Source organism: Numenius arquata, chromosome 9 (assembly GCF_964106895.1).
Source record: "Numenius arquata chromosome 9, bNumArq3.hap1.1, whole genome shotgun sequence".
Lineage (NCBI taxonomy): Eukaryota > Metazoa > Chordata > Aves > Charadriiformes > Scolopacidae > Numenius > Numenius arquata.
Genome location: NC_133584.1, coordinates 47,439,068 through 47,461,587, shown reverse-complemented (window position 1 = coordinate 47,461,587; position 22,520 = coordinate 47,439,068). Strand labels below are relative to the sequence as shown.

Here is a 22,520-nt window from a genome sequence, read left to right as displayed (position 1 = left end):
ACCTACCAACTGAAATATTCAACGCACACCAGGAATTACCTCGGATGAAATCATGTAGTACAGTTAGCCAGCCTGACAGCAATCCCTGTGCCAGCAGTTTCGGTGCAACACTCTTATTTTGAAATGGAGGGTTTCAGACCAGTGGGATGCTTCTTTAGGGGTGATCATTGGCTACTTACAGCTCTTTCAAACCATAGAACTGCTGAAAACAGACTGCATCCTGGTTGAAATCAAAGCCCCCTTCAAATGGCCTTTTCTTAATGGATCAGGATTCATCTGTCCCGCCCCACGTTCACAAAGCACCTTATTACTCCACATACACCTATGTGATCTCGCTACGTGCATCTATTATTATCCAAGATGACTAGCAGAAACACTATCCAGTCTTAAATAAAAGCTAGTAAATTAGGAGATGCTCAGATCCATCCTTTTTGGAATTGAGGGGCAAGTACAAGATGCATATCTCCAGGATTTTGGAAAGTGCATGCACCAGTTTGCTCCATTTTGGTACCTCTCTTCATCAGCCAAAGAGCCTCCCCTCACCAAAAGACATAGTTCTTACTGCATTTCAATACCCTACTTGAAAAAGGCAAACGGGCTTGATAAGTGGTAGGGACAAGCCAAAAGAAAATAAAAGCCGGTTTCATTCATAGCCAACAGTAAAAGTTTTGATGAAAAGGCTTACAGCGTTACCTTGTAAATATAAGTGCTAAGCCTTCTCAGCTCACAGGTCTGGCAAGAGCTTGTTAGCAGCACAAAAAATACCAGCTAAATGATCCTAACGGATAAACTCCTGCAGCACCTCAGACACTCAGTAAGAACATTGTTCACCACTGAAGTTTAGTTAAATATGCACAATTTTATTTATTGAAGAGATTAGGACAAAAACATTAAACCAAATACATGACAAAGCACCAGAGGCAGTAAAACCCCACCATGCACATCACCAATCTTTCCTCCTATAAGGTACTTATAAAATAAAAAAAAGTCCTTCTTGACACAGCACCATCTTCAGAGTGTAAAAACATTACTCCTTTATATTCTTAGTTACCAAAATAGAACCAAGGCAGGTCAGCTGCAGCTAGCTTTGTCTCTTGATAAAGAACTGTGAAACATCCTCTTGAGAGTGGGACCATAACTTTCCTGCAAGGCAGGCAAATAGCATCCATACGTCAAATGCCAAGTAGCTGTACGCACATGCCACATACTATAATTAAGCACAAATTCAAGTAACATTTACATACTACAGAGTCCACATGTACCTACCCAAAAAACATGACCACTTCACAAAACGTATACAGGCAGTAATATCAGAACAACTGAGGTACTGGAAACACAAATATTTATGCCAAGAGATTTCAATATCATACAGCAATATAAAAGCAGTAATAAAAACATTTGCCAGTCTAAATCAAATAAAGCTATCTAGAAAAAAAAAAAAAAAAGCTAAATAAAAAGTTATTTAGGGACAGAAATACCTGAACAGAAAAGAAGTGTGTTAACTACAGCATGTAACATGTCATCCCAAGTCAACCCGTAATTGAAGTACTGGCTTAATACATCACTACTGTGACATTTTCTTCAATAAATAGAATAAGTCTTGACAATACAAAAGGTGCATATTACTGTGTATGTTTCAAGAGGAATATCTGTAATATAAATGTTCAGCTTATTAATACCCTCTTATTTCTTATTCTGGACATAAACAAAAATCAAACCCAAACAATTCTTTTCCCAAGTTGAGAGGAATTCAAAGAAAAAAACCCTACAATACTCTTCTTCAATAATAAAGAGCCCTCTATTTACACATGGGCCAGTCAGTTAAAGAAGAGAGATCGGTTCTCAGATAAAGACACGACTAAGGGCTTTCTGCCCTCTCTAGTCATATACGTGCAGCATGGCAGATATGGAAGCCAGTATCTCATATCTTAAAAAAAAAAAAATTATATAGTTTTCTTCTTTTTTTTTCCCTATTATAGCAGTAATGCATCTGGAAGTTCGAGTTATAATAGCTTCCTGCAACAAACCATTTGACACAAAACAGAACAGCTTGTTAAATGACAGTTACTTCCCCTTAAGGGAACAAAGCATTAAAATGTCATTTCCTGACAAGAATATTAAGTAGTTTATTTAGAAGAAATGAGTTGAAAATAGCTATCAAGAGACATGAACTGAAATTTTGTTTGTTTTAGCACCCACTTTTCATGTCCGTCTTTGTGCACCTAATTTTTTTCTTAAATTAATCCCATTAATTATTAGACATCCGATTAAAAAAAATGTTAGCCAATTGTACTTTCCCTGAATAATGGCTGAAGTTAAATATCTAACAGTGCGATGCCAAGATGTGAGCTGAGGCAAAAAAGTTTCTATTTGTCGTGAGTTACCACTATTTTTAATGGAACAGAAACAGGAGTGATACAGCTGCACCAGAATTGGCATGTGCAGTCTCCTTGGCTCCAAAAAGGTGAGAAGCTACAATTGCTCCATGCTGCCTTTTCTCCTCCAAATCAATCTAACCTGATAGCAAGCTCCCCCCGCCCCCCCAATCTGTCCCCATGCTACATTTGTTATATTAGCTCCTTGTGGAGGTTCCTTCTCAATCCGAGGACCTCTGAGTGTCTTTTGCTACCAAGCTAGGCTGATGCAGGATGTGATTTAACACGGTCAGGAAGGGCTCCTTCATATGTCCATCTCCAGGTTGTGTACCTTCTGAACACCAGTCTTTGTGCTCAGTTAAAGAATGGGTCCAAGTCTTCTTCCATGTTGACATCAGGCACCAGCTGATCTGATACTTCCTTAGCACCATATCCTGAATTCGATACATTAAAATCTGTAGAAAACCATGGATGGTCCAGAATTTCCTGTGAAGTCAGCCTTTCCGATGGCTCCCGACGCAGTATGCTACGTATGAGGCATTTTGCCTTGGGGGATAGAGTTTCTGGAATGTTAAACTGCCCACGACGGATCTTGCTGAAGAGGGAACTAGGCTCAATGTCATGGAAAGGATAGCGTCCAACTAGCATGGTATAAAGCATGACACCTAGACTCCATACGTCCGCTGCTTTGCCAGAGTAGCTGCCATTTGTGTTCAAGATCTCTGGACTCACATAGGCTGGGCATCCATGCTTATCAGAAAGAGAGTCATCATTTCCTCTTAAAATATAAGCATCTTCTAGGCTTTCCAATTTCACTCTAGTCCTGCGGGCAAAAAAAACAAAGCCATCAAGGTAAGCAAACATCAAAACACAAATTCCGGGCTGCTACAACTGCATGGTTATGACAGTAATACTCTACAAAATTCAACAACCACAGAAGTGCATCAGTTTAAAATCCCACTCGCAGCACTTGCTACAGCTAGTTGATACTGTTTCCTTTATACCACTTAGAGATATTAGAGACTTATAGGGAATATTGCCACACATACAGCTACAAGTTCACAATTATGTCCAGTAAAACCATTAGTAAGGTCTTAAAAAGATGAAAGTAATTGCCATATTTGTGCTTTTGGTAAATTTTATGTAGACATGATATCCAAACAGAGACTTAAGCCACACGATTATTTCTGTCGGCTGCACTCTAAGGTACCTGTGTAGGACGCATGTCCAAATACAAGTCTAGTCCTAACTAGACAGGTTATTTTTGACTTCTTCACACTGCTGAGCAGTTACTTGCACCTGTAATTCTACAAGGTTCAACAGGAATAAAATTGTCCCTCTGACCCTAAACGATCCCTCTCACCAACCAACATTTGTAAAGACAAAGAAAGGAAGAGAAAGTTTTAACAGATTTCAGTCTTCCTAAACAGACCTTTGGGCAAAGGGAATCAGGTGAGCTGAATGCCAAGATTAAGAGAAAGCTTATCTGCCCAGCCAAACCAGTGGAGCTTCTCATGTTGGAACGAACAGAAAGGCTAGCAAAGGGCTTGCAGAGAGATGACAGGGATGCCTTATCTAGATTGCAAACTCCTTCTGCCTGCAAAGCACTGTGAATTTGTCATTGTGCTGCAGTAATTATCTCTGCAAGAGAATTTTCTTCCCTTATGGGTATCACAAAGGAGCAGAAAAAAATATGCCAAACTTGCTTGTCATAGCACTAGATGAACATAACCTTTCTTTCCTTTTAATTCTCACTGCTAGCGTCTGTAACTATATTTAAAAATCTGTCCCTGTTAAAGACATCCAAAAGGATTACCAATTACCCTTTAGACTGTTTGCCAGCAATGGTTGGCTTTGAGAGCAGATATCAGTACAACGCAAAAGGACTTGTCCAGTGCATCTGGATGGAAGAGTGACCTTGCAGTAGAGCCGGTTTTCTTTTCAACAACTCGGGATCATAACTCAACTTTGGGTATTACTGTCCTCGTCCCTCAGTCTCACCAATCTGTATGACCACTCTTAGCCATGTGTCATGGCCATGTTCCCACACCACAGACATCTACAGGCAGGGACTGAGCTTCATCTCAGAAAGCAGAACTCGCATCTCTTTGCTAAAGCACATCATGTAACAGGCGTTAAAACAGACAAGGAGAGCCCTGTTTCCTAAATGTTTTCTGAAGACAACGTTGCTCAGGCTTGAGTTGCAAAAGACAGCTGGGCCAGCTTTGGTTTAGACTTGGTTCCAGGGCGGCTCAGCACTATCTTCTTTGAACCAACAGAAGAGCATTTTACTCCGTGGAGCACTCCAGAAGCAACTGTGCCATAAACTCTCATAGTGACACTTGGACCTTTTCAACAGCTAGAGACATTTACTAGCAGAGGTGAAAGCTCCTTTGGCAACGTGCCTCGAATCAGGAAGTCATAAACACAGAATTCAGAATACCTGGCTCCCAAGCACAGTGTGCCAAGGCAGCTCCTTTCCTCCTCAAACAGGCCACTGTTTTCTCCTCCAGTGCGGATGCTGATGGGGTTTGTGCAACACACCTGCTTCCTGATTAACTACCCATTGCCAGCCTAACGGCGACGGACAACCCCTCATTAGCACTCAAACAATACTTTACAGCAGCAATACATCACACAGGAAGCTGGCTGCAAGGAGAAACTTAACTACAATTATCACGGCCACAGTAATTTCCCTCCATACACAGCTCAGAGGATCCAAAACGAGAGAAGAGTCCTGTCACGATGCTCAGCTTCAGTATGTTCCTGCACCTGCCACAGCATAGGAAGAACAGAGAGGAGAGACGCCCAGAGAAAGAAAACTCGCCAAAGATGGCAGAGAATCGAGGAGGAAATGAAAGGCAAGGCAGGGACATGAGTTGAGGTTCCATTTGCATTGCCCACCTCAGTTTTTCCATAGAAAATTATGCGCAGCAATAAAACGGTGAGGCCAACTACTCAAATGTGCATTAAGTCACTGAACTGCCAGACAGGAAAGCATCGACTCACTGCTGCTAACAGGAGCAGAAGACACACAGGGAGCGGGGCAGAGCACGCTATTTATAAACAACTTACAGGAGGAAATTCACCCCCTACACACGCTTTCCTGCCATCCCAGTGTCAACAGCACAGGGAAATGCTGCTTAATCTCCCATCCTATTTTACATTTCTGAGATTTGCCGAAGAATTTAGAGAAACAGTTCACTGAGAAGCTTTTATATTACAGAAAATACTTGGGATTCCCTAATCTCTTATTTTCTACAATGGATGAGGTTCAAAACCGTAAAGAACAGACTGCAAGGCATGTCAAAAAAAACCTCACCTCTCTCCAACAGGAGAAATAATTTCTTGATAATGAAACAGAAGGAGCATACAAAAGCCGTATCCCTGCCTTGCTTTTCCTGCAAGGTGCTGCAGCCTGCAGCCCTCCACGCAAGCCACGGTGGGTTTTGTTTAAGCAAGCAAATGGAACAACAGCTGGCCCTTATCTGCCTGCTCCTCCATAAACCGTGGCCAAATGAAGCAAACACTCCAACCAGGTTTTTCATCCTGCTGAGTTGACAGGCTTGGAGGAAACAGAAGGTCCCAAATTCAACAAAACCACAACCTTCAGTCCTCCTCCTCCTCCTCCCTCCCTGCCAGCCTCCAAGCCCTCAACCAGTAACACCCTCGTGTATAAGGTATGAGTGGTGAAATGGCTCCTCCGCAACCAGGCGGTGCTGGTACGGCACTGGGGACGCCACTCCACACCAGTACATATGTCTCTCCAGCACATACTGCCAGGTACATGGCCTCAGCGTGACTTTCTGCCTCCTCCCAGTTGCCACCAGAAGCAACTTGGATATTCCCATTTTCCTTTGCAAGGCTGCGTGTCTTTGTAGGAGGTGACAAGGCAGTTTTCCATCCTCGCCCAAGGCCCCCTGCTGTAGCCAGCAGCGGGGCTGGGGAGACCCACTCCAGCCTGTTTGCACCACCGAGGGATGAGTTTCTGTACCTCAGCCTTCCATATAATCTGTAAGCAGACTACAGTTGGGTAATACGCGGGTGTAAACGGCAAGTCTCCCTCCCCTTTTTACAGTCATTTCACGGTTTTTCAGGCAATCAAAAAGGAGCAGCCTGGCTCAGGAGCTGCTATTTCCCAGCGCACAGCACCCCATCTCTGCAAGAAAGAGCTGACAGCTCTGGCTGGCCCTCCCTTCCTCCACATTTCAAGCATTGCCTAAAAGAGCTCTGTTTTCTGCAAGCCAGGGACCATTCTTTTTGGGGGGTGGTGGTGGAGGGGAATGGGAAAGAGGGGACTCTAAATACAGCAAAATGCAGAGACACCCTGGATGAGAAGCAATCTCTCTCCCCCACACACTCTCAGAGGAAGCACTGAAATCAAATATCCAGGAAAAAGAATAAAAGCCAACAACAACAGACCCTCAGAACTGCAAATAGTTTCTGAGATCACAGAACCTCCACAGCAAAGGGTGGGGAGTGCATCCAATTGCAGAGTAACCGGACAACCCTAAATTCGGCACTTGGCAGACAAGTGACTGACTCAAAACCAAACACTGAAATGTGAAATCGTAATCAGCTTTGAAGTGTCTCCCATTACAGAGCAGAAAAAGGACAAACAAAAATTATCTTTTTTTAAAAAAAGAAGTCACATTCCTAAAAACCTTTCATTCTCTAAATAATTAACTCAACATCAGTCAACTGAAGGACCCCCACAGGAGAAAAGAAGTTTTCCAAAAGCATCAGCATTCAAAATTAATCCCTAAAGTTCAAATGTAAACTACTGCCAAAGCCGGATGAGAATCACTTTGTAGACATACTGTAGGGCAACAAAGACTTTTGTCAAGGCTTACGTAATTACAGTACATAATTTCAAGTTTTAATGCAGACCCTGAATAAGGACATGGAAAAAGAGCATTATGCATCTATCAGATCATTGATAAAACACTGCATTAGTCTAATGCATTAAAAAAAAATACAACCCTGAATCATGGCTATTTAAAAAGGGGAAGCTATTCTGCCTATGAATGCTTTCCCATTACTGGTGAATGAAACCACAGAAGTGCAATCAGAGGGCAGCAGCAGCACTCAGACGGGAAATGCGTCTTTGTCCCCATAGAAACCGTCAGGGAAACCCATGAAAAACAATACCACTCTGAATTTCTTATCAATATGCCATTCATTACTTGACTGCATTCAGACTTTGCTCTTCAGTAATGTAACAAAACCTAATCAATTAAACGTCTTCCAGAAGATTCTTCAATGCAACCTCCTGAGTTAGCACCCGTCTCTGGCAGACGGTTTTGTTGCACACCCTACACTTTTTTCATAGTGATTCGCATTATTCCTCCCTGCAGAGCTGAGGGGCTACTCCAAACTACTATCCTGCCTTTTGACACCGAAGCCAGGGCTGTAAGAACCCACCATTCACACTTGCTCTCCTAAAGCAAACACAATTTCCATACCAAAATCAGTGGAATTATTCAGAGGGCTCTAAGCTCATAAGGCAGGAGAAAAAAAAGATCTGGAACACTTAAAGCAGAAACAGTGACTGCAAGTCTGAGTCTTTCAGAGGAAAATACCTCTACTGCAGCGAACAGTCAGTAGTAAAGGAGTCCATGCCTGAATCAATGAAAGCAGTTGCTTCTAGTCTGCCCCCAAAGCCACCTGCATGGGAAATAACACCTGAACCACAGCTCAGCCACTGTTACCGTTTGGGGAACACTAACTGCAGACCAGACCCACAATTTCAGTCCAGCATCACCCCCCAGATGACAACCTGATCAGCTGCTTGGGGAGCAGACAGAAGGAGCCATCCTGTTTCAGACACTCCAGGTACACCATCCGCTTGCTATTGAGGCTGCATCAAAATTAGATGATCCAGATTTACAGTTTCTATACAGCAGCCTCATGCCTCCAGAAATCAGAAAACAACCGTCATGGCTATCCAAATTACTGCTTTATTAGTATGACTGCAGGTAAATATAAAATAGCAACTTCTAAAGGGAAGAGGTGCCTCACAATATTACCCCTAAATTAACTTACACATAAGAAAATGAAGGCACCCAAGCAATCCTATCTCATATTTCAACATTACTCTGACTGAGGCCAGGAAAGCCTTTCCCTAGGTGGAGGCACTCAAGCCATCAAATGCCCAGTAGATCAGCGATTGCTCCTGTGTGGCCAATAATTTACAGGTCATTTAATCAAGGTCAGTTGCTAGCACCCCATCATAAAGATGAGATGAGCATGAACGCAATCATGCCATTAGAGTCACAAGGAGGGGAAAAAAAAATAAAAGGGAAGCTTGACATTGGAAACAGTTATCTTTTGCTAATTGATTTTTTTAACTAAGGAAATCTCTCCTAAATAATGCAGAAGCAGGCTGCCGTCACAGAGAGAGCGAGACGGGGAAGGCGGCTAACGAAACCCCATGCAGATGATTTGCAGCTCGGTGCAAAGGCTTGTTCTGAACTCAGAACTACCCCATCTCCTCCGGGGGCGGCAAGGCACACAGGATCAGAGGGGAAATGTTATGCCATCAATTTAAATCCTGCTCCTTTCACCGCAAGATCCCTTCCAGTGCGTAACAGCACACAGCCTGGGAGTTCACTGCACAACATCCTACGCAACTTCAGGGGGGGGAAAAAAACCCAACCCAAAACCTGCACAAAGGCTGTCAGACAAACAGTCTCTTGCATAATGAAACAGGCTCAAGGATATGTTTCGAAAGACAACTGGGACTTGCAGACAGTACAGGTTTACAGGATGAACCTTGTTCCTAAGGGAAAATTCTTTTCACTGGTACTTCCGCAGAATGAGGAAGCCTCTAAAAACTACATATCCCCCACCCTTCCTCTGAAGGGATGCTACCAGCATGCTCAGCCCTGCCCCATACCCTCAGGACCCAGCAACTTAGGGCTTTTAACCTGTTTGAAGCTGGCTTTTTCTCTACAGGCGTCAACTTAAAAAAATGCTCTGAGACCATCTCCTCACACACCTCCAGGAAAGGCTGGGGCCCCAAAGACCTCAGCTTTACAACACTCAGATAGGTCTGGCTGGAAACAGCCTGTCCCATATGCCATATATATTTAGTTCCCCAAAAGGTAGGTAGGTCAGTAGCAATGCGCGTGTTGGGGTGCTGGCTCTGAAACCCAATGCAGACCCTTCCATGGAGGGGCTCGGCTGCAATGCTGCGAGGAGTCCATTGTTTGACAAGCATCTGGCTCACGGCAGCTACTTCACCTCACTTTTATCTTCTTAGATCACATTGAAGGTCAGAGTTTTAAAAGGCTCCGCTGTCAGCCGTATGCTGTGTTCACTATCTTTTCTAGGTCTTTTCATACAACGCATGGTGAAGCTCCACAGGGAAATGAGACCAAAGTCATATTTTGTTAACATAACGGCACATTGCGAAAAATGCCCTCCACTTTCTGAGGCTGCACTGGGTGCTCAGCACCTCTAAGGCAAAGCAGGCCCATTATTTCACAACCCCGCTGGAAACCTTTTGCTTAACAGACTGTAAAACCTGTCTCCAAGCAATATACATCTACCAAAAAGCAGGTGCTTAAGACTAAATAAGCCCCAGGTTGGCTCCTGTTTACAATCTCCGCCTTTACTTCAGGCTTGGGAGGGAGAGGAATCTCAGAGTGTGATAAGGACAATTAGAAGACAAAACAGCAGAAGAATTTCACTATGACAGTACACTGCAGCTGCCCCTACCTGGGGTCCCTGCCTCCCCTCCTCACCCCCAGCACAGATGTCCACAGATATCCTCAGTCTCTGCTCAAAAGCCAACATGGAGTATTTTGCACTGAGTCTATGACAGAGCTTTTCAAGTCTTCAAAACAACCAGCTACCAGCTGTGGAACTCTTAATGCAAGATGTCTCAAGAGACATCTGCTTTCAGTGACTGCAAAGCACCCATCATCAGAGAGACCAATACCATGACAAGCATCTTGTGACGGGCACCCAACCAAACCAACCACATCTGGCATTACAGCCAACACGTAACACAGCGTTCAGCCAGAAGCACCTCACAAAGCGTGGCCAGGTTGGCCGGACAGGACATGGAAACAACCCACAGCAGTCCAGCCAAACCTAAAGGCAGGCTCCCGAGAAGGGCTTCCCTCCTGCTCCAAGCATGGCACAGGGTTGCACCTCCACACCACCCATCAGCAGAGCTAGTGCAGGAGGCTGCAAAGGGGCAAGATTGAAGGAAGGGTGAAGAAGAAAAGACACATGTCCAACTATGAGCCAAATACCTAAATATAGCACAGTCCAAGGGCAAAACCTGCTGCAAACTCCAGAGCTAGGTTCTACAGCAAAGATCTTGATCTTGCTGAAGAGCCTTGAGCTGACTCAAGGCCCACTGGAGCTCCCATCCTCACCGGGGCCAGCCAACAGCCAACTTTCCCCTGGATTTTGCTTTCATTTATGACCTTAGGCACAGCACTTAACCTCTATGACTATCTATGCCCTCGGGAGATTTAAGCACTTCACAGGGCTGGCGTGATGTTGGACATCTGCAGATAGCCTCCCACACCCTATTGGGAAGGGTGCCGCATACCCAACAAATCCAAAGTGCGGCACTCCCAGGAACGCCGGGAGAAAACAGAGGCTTAGTACCCAAACCACATGAAGGCAAACAGCAGCATGAACCCTTCTGCAGAAAACAGTTGTGCAACCGCTTCATCCTCTCTCCGAAGTTTGACAGCAGAGATTTGCTGCCTGTGAAGAAATTCGCCTTCCTCCCCATATTCTACGAAGATACAAAATAACAGTAATTTCTGGGTTGATATCTGACCTATGATTCTTTGGTCCTGTGGCCCCATTCTGAGTAATGTGAAATGCTTAAATGGCAAAACAGATGAAGACTGGTTTTATTTCTAAATCTTTTTGTGTTTAAAGAGCACTCCTGTTTAATTTTCTTTCACTTTAGGACTCTCTTTTTCCAGCTTAGGGAAAGCTCTAACTTACCTGTCCTCTACTGAATCATATAGTAGAACGGCAAGTTCTACCACCATGGGGAAAAAGCATTTGATCACATTACAATTTGAGAAATGTTGGGGAAGAAACTTACTACTAACTATAAGAAAATGAAAGGTCTACTTGGAAAAAAGTCAGTATACGCATTCGGTATTTTTTCATGGGATCAGGTTTGTATCACTAGGATTGCAAACAGCGTAACTAGGTCATCTTAAAGCATCATCCACTCAAAGCTGAGAAATTCTAGAGGAAAAAAAGAAAAAAAACCCCACATTCTAAGAACATCAAATAAATATGTTATGCTAACACAGGCTTTCTAAATTAGTGTATTGTACTGGCTGCATTCCCCTGGCACAAAGCAAAAAGTGTCAAATTCTATTTATTTTTATTGAATCCCACCTGCCTACCATTTCTCGTATTTACACAAAGAATACAGGAAAATTACAATATCTAAATACCAAAATTATTTTAATTTTCCCTTCAACAAGTATGATGAATGTACAAGGTCTTTAAGCTTCAAATATTACGACAGCTAATATTTTAATATAATTAAAGGCTTAAAAATGCACTAAAGAAATTAGTAATTCCCTGACAGCAGAAATGTTCTTGTATTAAGAAAACCATTGGAACAACCAACACAGAAATGCTTCATTTAATTCTGAGATCTTTGAGGTGGCTCTTTCTCAAAGCATCTGCTATATATCACTGATGAACTACTTTATTAGCTAGATACAGTGTAGAATGCTATTTTTAGCACAACCTAAAATGACCTACCCACTCTGCAACATCATTATGGGACACCAGCTAGAAGGAGGGCACAGTCACTCTGCCCAAGGGCCTACTACGAGGACAGGCTGTACAAGGAAAACTGTAAATACCATGACATGAACACAGCAAAAATAATCAAAAGCCAGAGTCCCACAAACATCAACGCTGACCTGGCTTAGTATTCAGGACAAGAAAAAGTGACCAACACACATGGAAGCAGGGAGAAAACAAACCCAAGTGTTTTATCTTAGCTCATCTCTACTGTTTTGGATTCAAGTTTTATTTAGAAGTTTAAGGACCCAGTTTTTAAAATATTCAAGAATCTTATAGGTGCTTTAGAAAGTCCAGTGAGACCCAAGTCAGTGCTGTTTTCCATATTTTCAGTGCTCTGAAAGTCACTGCCCTCATTTAATGGATGTGCTGCTGCTTGCTAACCCAGTCTTACAAAACATTTCCAGCCGTGCTGTAATGTCTTAGAAGTTCTGCTTCATCAAGACCAGCCGCAGGTTTAAGGAGCTTAACTCTGAAATTTCAATACTACAAGTCTGGCTATTTCACCTATAGTTTACAAATGGAAACACAGACACACCTCCCCCCAAAAACACAACCCCCCAAACTTCTTTTATACGAAACAAAAAAAAACACCATAAAAGACCTAAGGAGCTTGGCAACAGCATGTATCATTTTCATGGAATGCAATTTACCATATCTTTGAAATTTCTGCAGTTCAGGATAAAAAGAAGCTATAAAGTAGCTTGAAACACAGACAAACTGGTTTTGTTTATTTCCACACTGTGGAATTTTGGATTTCATTTTAAGCACTGGTGCCCTTACACACATGCAGTAGTAAGACGTAACATGTCATCACAATCTACCTTTGATGTTGCAAATCAAGAGAAAGTCACCAGTAAAATTAGAACCCCTATAAAACGCTCAGCACTACCGGCCTCCAACGTTACTTTTTTCTACCTTCTTACTTCCCGGTTCATTACAGACATCACAAGGCACTGCAATTTGCAACATCCAAATAACATGCATTCTTAGCAGAGTCATCAGGAGGAGCAAACAGCACTCATGATGCTGCTAGATCAGGAGCCTGAATCTTTTCAAATTCCAGCTGTAATTTAGATAACGGGAATGAGGTGAAAAGAGTTGCAATGCTGTATTTACCAGTCCGCAAAACCCCAGGAGCCCTGATTTCATATTGTATTTTCTATCATTAGCATCAATGGAAAGAGTAGGTGCTAAGAAACGCTTTAATTGATTTTCTTTTTTAAAGGAATGGAACTACTTCCATATATCCTTCACATTCTCTCTGGCTCCTCCAGTCTGGCACCTCCCAGCTAAGAGCAGACAAGCATCTTCTTAAAAAAAATAATAAAAGCACTGAGTTTTCCATTCATATGTTGTCTGCATGCTGGATTTCCCATCTTTTCTTCTACCAAAATAAAAGCTGTGAGAGTGTTCAAGAGGAGAAAGGTTCAAAGCAGTAGGTACTAAAGGTGAACTGCAGAAAAACAGACTTGAAGAAACAGTTAGGAAAAGAATCAACTAAGAAAGAGCTTCACTGAAAAACAGACGACGTGCAGCAGCAGAGTTCACCCACATTTCTCAAAACATCTTTTTCACCTCTTTTCTTCCTCCTTGGTTCATTACAGGTACCAAAGAGCAATAGATGGTGCAGAACCTGTCTCCCAGGCACCAGGGCTGACGGCAGGTTCATAAAGGCAGGCTGCTCAGCACCCAGCGCCGGCAGCCCCAGGGAAAGGCAAGCTCCGAGGGGTGCGAGCAACACACAGACACCTCCGTGAACCCGGAAGGACAAGGAAGATTTTTCAGCCTAAATATAGCAGCAGATTGAAAGTGATGACTGATTACAGTCTGACGATCAGAGCATGTGAAAAAAGACAGTCGCTGTTTGGGTCTATTTCTATCTCACACTATTTCATCTCTGTTTATTTAGCAGAGAAAGGATTACAATACCTCTCTACTTACAAATCAACATTACATCCAGAAGAAAACCGCATTATGATTATCTTCAAAATAACCAGCAAGTCGCATTTGACCTTTAAAGTGAATTATTGTACAATTGGAAGACACTGTTCGAAAGTGAGTAACTGCGTGATTTTGCAGACTCCAGTTACGTTTGAAAACATTCATAAAAGCAAACACTGCTATTATAGTACGCACCACTCTTCTTGGGTGGCTAAAGGATTTGGCCCTGTGCCTCGTGTTGCATTCAGTTCCTAGTAAGCGGCAGGGTAGGAGTTCAAAAGTATTCACCACGTCTGCACCCACTGCACTGCTCTGAGCTCACGCTGCCTTCGCCGAGAGCGGAAAGCCAGGGTGAGCCCCAGGGCTTCTCCAAGTCCCCTCCTTCATACAAAACCACACAAGCTTACATACATCCCCAGGAAAAAAAAAATAAATCCGTTTTAACATTAGGACGTTATCTGCTACGACAGAAAAGAACCTCTCCCCCAACTATTTTGTACAAGTTTCCTCCTTATCTGCATCAGAGGTGCTATAATGGTGTTTACCTATTAAACTCCAGGTAAAAGTTGTGAAAGCGCAGTTTACATCTATCTGCTTTGCATTTCTCTCTGAATGGACATTGAGATAGTTTCATTTTAGGCTTTTTTTCTTCCAAGAGGAGGAAAGGGTAGTCATATATATTTGAGCTGTGGCAGAAAAACAGAGAATAGCTATTTGCTTTGCAGAGAAACGCCTGAACTGAATTAAGAAGTGAAAATATGTCTTTTATTTTTCAGTTTGTAAAGAGATTAAAAGGATAAGTTTATTTTGCAAAACTCAGCTTGTAGTAAAATTTAAGTAGAGGATATTTCAACAGGATAGATGCTTGTCAGTTTCATTTTAAGGCCAGGAACTTCTTTTTAGTGACTGAATTGTGTATTAGTTTTTTTCTAATTCTCAGATCATGGACTTACTGAGCCTGTAGAAAACTTATGTGCCTTGGCTGTTGCTTCTAACTTCCCCAAATAGCCCCAAATGGAATTGATATGCACTGGTTATTTTTAACAAAGCTCTCCAGAACATCTACTTCACTCTGCAACAGTTTGAACAAGATTTCAGACAGTTTATAGGATTTAACTAAAAGGGAAAAACACCTCCCCATCCTCTACCAAGAAAAAAAGAAGCACAAAGGCAGGCTCTGTCCCCATTTAGTTTCTTTTTTTTTTTATAATGGTCATCTCCCAATTTAATCTCTCTGTGAAAGCCTGACATTAATTGACAGTGTTCATTACTCGGGTGCTTTATGTGGAAGTTGCAAGCAAACACATGATGTAACATAATGAAAACCGGTAACCACAAGGAAAGAGATATGAAGTTTCCAGAGGTACAACAGTACAGGTATGGGTCAGCATCAGGAACAGCACTTCAAAAATATACCTACAGCATCCAGCATTATTTCTTTTCTCGTCTTCCCATACTCCTTCCCCAAATAATTTACTACCCCATTATTGAGAGAGGAGGAGATACTTAAAAAAGAAAAAAAAAAAAAAAAAGGTAGTTCCCCAAATACCACAACAGCTAAAACCAGGCACCCACACAGCAAGGCAGTTTTAGTCTTGGTATGATTAGTGATCACGCAATACTCTCAGAAGCAGCCTCCAGACCCTTCCAGCACTGGAAGCAAGAAGCTGTCCTCAAAGTATCCCTTCAAAGCACTGGTGGCCCGTCCCCTCCAACCTATGTCAGGAATAACAGCTTCGCTGTTTGTCCTCTTCATGCTTCCTCACTGGAATGAGCCATTTGAGTCTCCAGCCCTCTTTAACATACTGGATCTTTTGCTCCTTTCCTCTTTTAACATCAGCAGCGCTTATGATAGCAGAGCTTTTACACCAGACATCTATGCAGAGCCTTCCTCCAGGAGATGTCCCCCTCCTGAGAAATGAGGGTCCTGCTCTGGTTTGAGATGCAGAGGCCAGGCACAGACGCAAACAGCACTCTATACTTACTGTACTCCAAAGCCTAAGCCAGAAGGTAAAATGGCACATCCATCCCATGATCAGGTTGCAGAGGAAAGCCAAGTGTAACACCTTGCGTACCACAAACGAATGGTACGGTGACAATGAAGGGCACAGCATCCTGTAACTCTGAATATCTGATCTCAGGCACCCCCACCTGTAAAAAGTAAGGGAGACTCTTACCTTTCCTCATCCTTGAAAATAAACTTTCGCAGCTTGAGATCTCGCAGTACCAGTCCACCATCATGGCAGTGTGCAACAGCGGAAGCTATTTGATAGAAGAGTTTGGCTGCCTCCTCTTCTTTAAGCTTCTTGCAGGTACGAACAAACGAATGCATGTCCCCATAGCTCCTTTCAAAGAACACATACGCTTTTGTCTCCCCAAGAATTATTTCAGTAATTTGGTTGATATTTTTATGCGCAGGCAGACAAAAACATGGTGCTAATAACTCCTGGTAGCAGCCAATATCAAACACCTGCAGGAACAATGACAGTAAAGCCAGGGTTAGCGACAAGAAGGACAGTGGAGTTACGGTACATCTAATTCTGTTAACAGAACCGTCTCTAAGTACAATTTATGCCAAAGCTGCACTGATGTAAACAGGATGTCACAAGCTCACAGCACCGAGGACAAGACAAAACAGACTATACAACCCCACACAGGAGATACACGCAACCTTGACAGGAAAGGCTAGTCTTCAAAACTTGTAGCAAGAATCATTTCATTAGCTAATAGCCCATCAAATTTAGAATGTAATCTGAATTAAACTGTGAAGGCTAGCAATGTATGAGGGCAGTACTCAGAAGGAAATGTGTTTATCTTCTGTTTTCCATCCAAATAAACTCATAGAGAATATGGCCTAGAGCTTTGCATTCAGAGTAGCTGTCATATTAAATCCACCCTGATCCACACGCCTCTCTCTCTTGATTTTATTAACCCATTAGAGCTTTAAGGATTTTCAGATTTATAATATCATCTAGCACTATTCATATTTACTTCCTGCCTTTCTTTCATCTCTGACAAACAGCAAAGTCACTTTCACTTTCAAAGTCTCAGTTTTACAATGGCTGTTTATAAGATCAGGACAACCCGGGGAAATAGCCCTGCCTGTTGGAGTGCAGACAAACATCCTTCAAAAGGCAAAGACAAAACCACCCTGAACTCTCTGCATTTCAATCAAGTGCTCCATTAAAAGCAAAGCGTCCCTTTACTAGTAAGTATGTTATCACTGATCTTATGAATGAGCTGTAAGAATTAAAAAGGCTGCTGGGAAACCCAAATATAAAAAGTTACTATAATCTAGTGATGACGAATGAATCAGTATTTGAGTCAATTGAGAAATGCCCACATTACAAGAAGAAAGGCTTCATTGAGAATAACAGAAGCCAGTGTGCTAAAAGAGAATACGAGTGAAGTATTGATAGGAGTGATTTTTATTTTTAATTATACCTGCTCCAGAGGTACTGCAAAGCAAGGGATTAGCATTTCCACCAACATAAAAATTCTATTAATATGTAACTTACTCTGAGGCATTTTGTTACTTTGGTAAAAAGAATTTAAGGTAGTCGTGTGTCATTCTAACCGAACATAAAAATGAAGAACTGGAATAGGTTTTTAACCCACTGGTTTAAACTGCAGTTGTTTGTCTTCGCTTTGTGTTCTAGTATCCCCATTCCAGTAGCGGGTATTTGTATCCTCTCCAAGAACCAAATCTCCCTGCTTTCTTTGAAGCTTTGAAAGCTCTCAAAACTGAGTGAGAGAGATACAGTTCAATAAAAATTTACCTGAGGCTTCAAAACCTCACTCATTTAACGCTTCAGAGCACAATCCTAACAAACTCCTTCTGCAGAAAAGAACTCAAACCCCAAGAAATCAGGACACCCCCTCCTCACAAATCTCCTTCTCCCCAGCCCGTACCTGTGCTGCTATACTCCGGCACGGCAACAAACAACCTTAAAGGCAGACTGCCAAACAGATCCAACACATTTTAAAGGGTGTAGATTAGCACTGAGGCATTCTGGTGACATGGGGCGCCAGGGAAGCAGAACCAGGGTGGGGAGGGGGTGTTGCTCAAATCCCTGGTGTGTAATTCATTCCAGAGGAGAATTCATTGACATTTGGATCTCAAAATGCCTAACTACTACATTGTAAATGAATGGCTCTTCTACAAAGCGGCTGCTGTGAAATAAAATTTAAGCAGGAAAATTTGTGTAGCTCAAACCCTCATGTGAAAAAGAAGCCCTTCCAGAATTCTCTCCTAACCAGATTATGATGAGTTATGTTTTGTGGTTCTCAGACTATGTTAAATAAGTAGGTCTGGATATGTACCAGCACTATGTTTGAAAGGGGGGAGATGGGAAGCACTATCATACTGCTACAGTCTAGAATACCTTTTATAAAGGGCTTCTTTGTATCCCAGCTTTTAAGATCCCTGGCCTCAATTCAGCAAACGTCCAATAAGCTGCAGTTTGATTTAGTTCTTGCTGGGAATTGGAAGTGAGAAGTTACCGTTGTTTGAATGCCACAGAGCCTTGAAGCAAATAACGGCATCTGTACAGTCAGTGGGTGCAGCCAAATGAATCTTGAGAATCATCAGTATGTGTCTGTTATCCAAACCAATGTTTCTGCAAGCAATCTCTGAGAGCATCTTCAATAAGATACCAGATAGCAGGTCTCTCAGCCGGAAGGCTACTTGACAAATAGTAGTCATGATACTGCAGGCATTTTAAAGCACGCATTAAATTGAGTTCAGGACTGACAACTGTGTATTCACAAACCAGCAATTCAGGCTAAGATCATATTTTTGGAGCACAGCTAGAAGCAGTGCCTCGCACATATGGAAAAAACTGATACTATTCAAATGTCAGGATCAGTTCAAAAACACACAGTTTAAACGGAAGGAAAAAAAAAATATTCAAGTCCACTCTTTGTGAGCTGCAGTTACGCTGTTCATACTGTTATCAAAACAGTGCCTTAATCCGGCAAACCAAACAGGAAACAAAGAAGAGCGTAGCCCCCGCTTTACGACTTGCTATGCAAGTTCACCTGTAATTTCATGCAGAGCAGCAGCTTTGTGGGATCTGTTTGTTTCATGAAAAGATGCCAATGTCCTAGAGTGCAGCACTGTACTACTGCACCGAGCAGGGCTTTCATTCTAGAAATTCTCATGTGCTGTTTCAGTTTAGTAACAAAGCATTCAGTTCAGCATGCAATATTAGTCCTTTGCAAAGTCACGGGCCCTTTCTTCCCCTAAATAACCACACAAAGTCCTAGGTTGCCTTAACATCAGCTTTTATAACTCAATCAGTCAGCCTATTTAAATTGCCCTCTGAACTCCAGCCTTTACAAATAGCAAACAGGAGCAATTATTTTCTCTTCCCTGCTACAGCCTAGTCCATAACTTCTTATGAATCAAGTATGAAAAAGTCTGAAACAGTCAGCAATGCTATATTTAATCCCTGGAATACAAATAAACTATAATATGTCCACTTTTCCGTTTTGCAGTTAGTTCGACACTAGAAATTTGCCCAAGATAGCCAAATGGCACAATTCCATATTTTGGGAACAATACAAACACTGCAGCGTGCGTTGCAAGGTTGCATTTTGCTACACAGTTATAAAAACTACTACTGGGTACTGCCCCAGTTTGCTGGGAATACGTCTGGGTCACCACAGACAATGAGAATTACAATTTAGGAACAAAGGAAAATATTCCCTCAGCCGGAAAAGAGGAAAAACATCCCTCCACGGACGCATGTGGGTTTCTTTTTCCCACAGCTCACCTTTGGATAGTAGAAGCAAATTGGGAGGAGGCAGAGAAAAAAGCAGGCAGGCTACAAAGAGTGGGATAGCTATTTTGTCTGCTCTTCTGAAAACCGTAGGTGTGCAGGTTTTATTCTTGCTCAGTTGTGCAATGGGGGAGGATGCTGTTTGCAAACAACCTCCACGGTGAGGGAGCTCAGGCTGATTAATGAGATGTGGATTTTTTTTTAAAATCACTTTTAAGACAAAGCTGATAGCAATCTCCCCCCCCACCCCCGCCGTCTGCTTCTCCATCCCCTTCTGTACCCCAACTCACAGAACAAGGGACAAGAAAAATCGAGGAACCCGGCAGGTCCCAACACCTTAAAATTAGCTGGGGATTCCCTACTCCATTTTGAAAAGTGAGAGTGGGGAAGATGAGGCTTTCTCCTGATCTGAACTCACGTTAAGACCTACTTAAAGGACGGCTCTTTCCAGAACAATATCCCCCGGGTAAGAGGCAGAACTGGCTCCGGGCCACCGCTATAACGTGGCCATTGTCTAGAGAGAGGGAAAAGTTACAGGATGCGCCTTTAATCCCCCCTCCTTGCCTTTTGTTTCTCAACTGTTTAATAATTGAGCTACACGACCGTGCTCGGCCCTCCTGCGACACGGGAAACCAAGACGCGACAGCGGGCTAACCCGGGGGGAGAAGAAGGAGAGGGATTACCTTGCAAACCAGCTCCTCGCCACTGTGCAGATGTACGGCTCGGAAAACGTGGTCTCCCTCGAGAGGCTCCAACAATAAGTATTTCCCGATGCAAGAAACGCAATGCGACAAGTTCGGGGTCTCCGGCGGGCTCGGCGAGCCTAGATTCGGGCTAAAACTCTGGCTTGGCTCGATGGACCGTATGGACGAGAGCTCCTCAAAATCCTGGGTTTTATTCCGCGGTCTCCCATATCGTGCTATCGTGATAGGGGTTGACCTTTGTATGTTCATGAGTATGGAGAAGACCAGCCGAGACGATGCACCGGAGCCCTGGCGTGGAGCGCGGTCCCTCGCCCGTCCAGCTGCGGCTGCCTTTGTGTGGCGGGGGTGGGGGGGAGGCGGGAGCGCGGCGGCGGCGGGCGACCAGCCTCAGCGCCGCGTCCTGGGCACAGGGAGAGAGCGCTCAGCCCGCCGCCCTTTGTTCCCGCCGGCGGCCGGCCGCGGAGCGGCGCGGAACACCGCGGCGGCGGGGCAGCGGTGCCCGGGGAGGGGGGGGGGGGGGGGGCGGGATGTGCGGGGAGCGGAGCGGCAGCAGCGGCTGCGCGGGGCGCGGAGCGGCCGGGCCTCGGCGGCCGGCGCTCCCGCGGGGCGCGCAGCGCGGGCGAAAACAAAAGGTTAGGTAACGCGCTGCGCGCAGCGGGCACAGTCCTTTCTCTCCCTCCTTACGGCGAGGCAGAGCCGCGCTGCCGCGGCCGGGCTGTAGATGGCGTGTGAGCCTCGCCGCTGGCGCCCGGGGCGCTCGGAAAATGCCCCGCGAAATAGCGAGGGAGCATTTAACTTGTCGGCCGGGCCGACAAAAGAGCGCTCGGCGCGGCGGGAGGCTCGGCGGAGCCGGCCCGGCGGATGGGGCGGCCGCGCAGGCGACGGAGAAGAGCGGCGGGAACGCGGGGCAGCGCGCAGGGCTCCGCGCCGGCGAGAAGGGAAGGAGCTGTCGTTGCGGCGGCCGCCTCGACAGAACAAAAAGTGCAAGCACGGGCGAGGGAAAAGGGACGCTTCCACGTCTCCAGCGCACAGCGGGATTTTTGTTTTTAGGGGCTCGCCGCCTACCGCGGCGGTTTTAATGTAGTTCACGCACAAAGGGAAGAAAAAAAAAAAAAAAGCACGGGAAGAAGGGGGCTGACTTCTCACTGGAGGGGCAATAAGCGAAAGGCCGGGGATGGGGAATAAATTGGCAATCGTTTAAAAAAAAAATATATATATATATATTGCAGGGAGCAGATTTTTGTTTGAGTCTTTTTTTCTTTTCTTTGGGGGTAGGACAAGGAGGAGGGAAGGGCTGGCCGCGCCGATCCCCTTCAGCAGGGCACCGTCTCCCCCCGGGCGTATTAATAGCTACTTACGTGGCGGGGACGCTGGCTGCCTCCGTGCCTCGCTGCCGGCCGCCGCACGCCCGCACGGTGCCCAGCGCGCAGGCTGACTGCCCCGCCGCCGCCGCCCGCCCCGGCCCGGCCCGGCCCCGGCCCCGGCCCCGCCGCCCACCGCGCCGCGCCCCGCCCCGGCCGCCCGCCCCGCCCCGCCCCGGTCCCCCCCACCCCTCCTCCCGCCGCCGCCGCCAGCCGGGTTCGGGGTAAACAAGGTGAGACGTCCTTCCGCAGCCCTGCCGAGCTGTGCCGGGGAGGGGGGGGGAACGGGGAGGGGGGACGGGAGGCAGCCCCCGCCCAGCCGCGCAGCAGTGTGTGATGCTGACCGCGGCTCCCCCACCACCACCCCCCGGCTGCCTGTGCGAGCCCTGCCTGTCGGGGGATTGCCCTTGCGGTTAGGGGGTGAGATGTTAACTAATTAATTTTAATGTAATAACAAATTAAATAATAATAATAATAATAACAACAACAACAGGGATGGAATAAACGCCGCTAAAAGAAGAGTCCGGCCCCGCCGCCCGGGCGCAG

At 44.7% G+C, this 22,520-nt stretch overlaps 1 protein-coding gene across 1 annotated transcript; it reads right to left on the bottom strand.

Annotated features, from left to right (window-relative positions):
• Nucleotides 1-842: 842 nt before the first annotated feature.
• TRIB2 (tribbles pseudokinase 2) lies at nucleotides 843-22,023 on the bottom strand. Its single transcript, XM_074153489.1, has 4 exons — nucleotides 21,972-22,023; nucleotides 20,593-21,013; nucleotides 16,304-16,596; nucleotides 843-3,198 (listed from the first exon to the last, which is right to left on the bottom strand). Exons 2-4 carry the CDS (start codon nucleotides 20,860-20,862, stop codon nucleotides 2,730-2,732), a joined length of 1,032 nt encoding a protein of 343 aa, XP_074009590.1. The 5' UTR covers nucleotides 20,863-21,013; nucleotides 21,972-22,023; the 3' UTR covers nucleotides 843-2,729.
• Between the last annotated feature and the right edge of the window lie 497 nt (nucleotides 22,024-22,520).

Excerpts from the sequence above, each read along its gene's own strand:
- TRIB2 (XM_074153489.1), bottom strand. The coding sequence starts at position 20,862 with ATGAACATACAAAGGTCAACCCCTATCACGATAGCACGATATGGGAGA. Across the intron at positions 16,597-20,592 it reads GCGAGGAGCTGGTTTGCAAG|GTGTTTGATATTGGCTGCTA; the intron begins GTAATCCCTCTC and ends TTGTTCCTGCAG. Across the intron at positions 3,199-16,303 it reads ATTTTCAAGGATGAGGAAAG|GACTAGAGTGAAATTGGAAA; the intron begins GTAAGAGTCTCC and ends TTTTGCCCGCAG.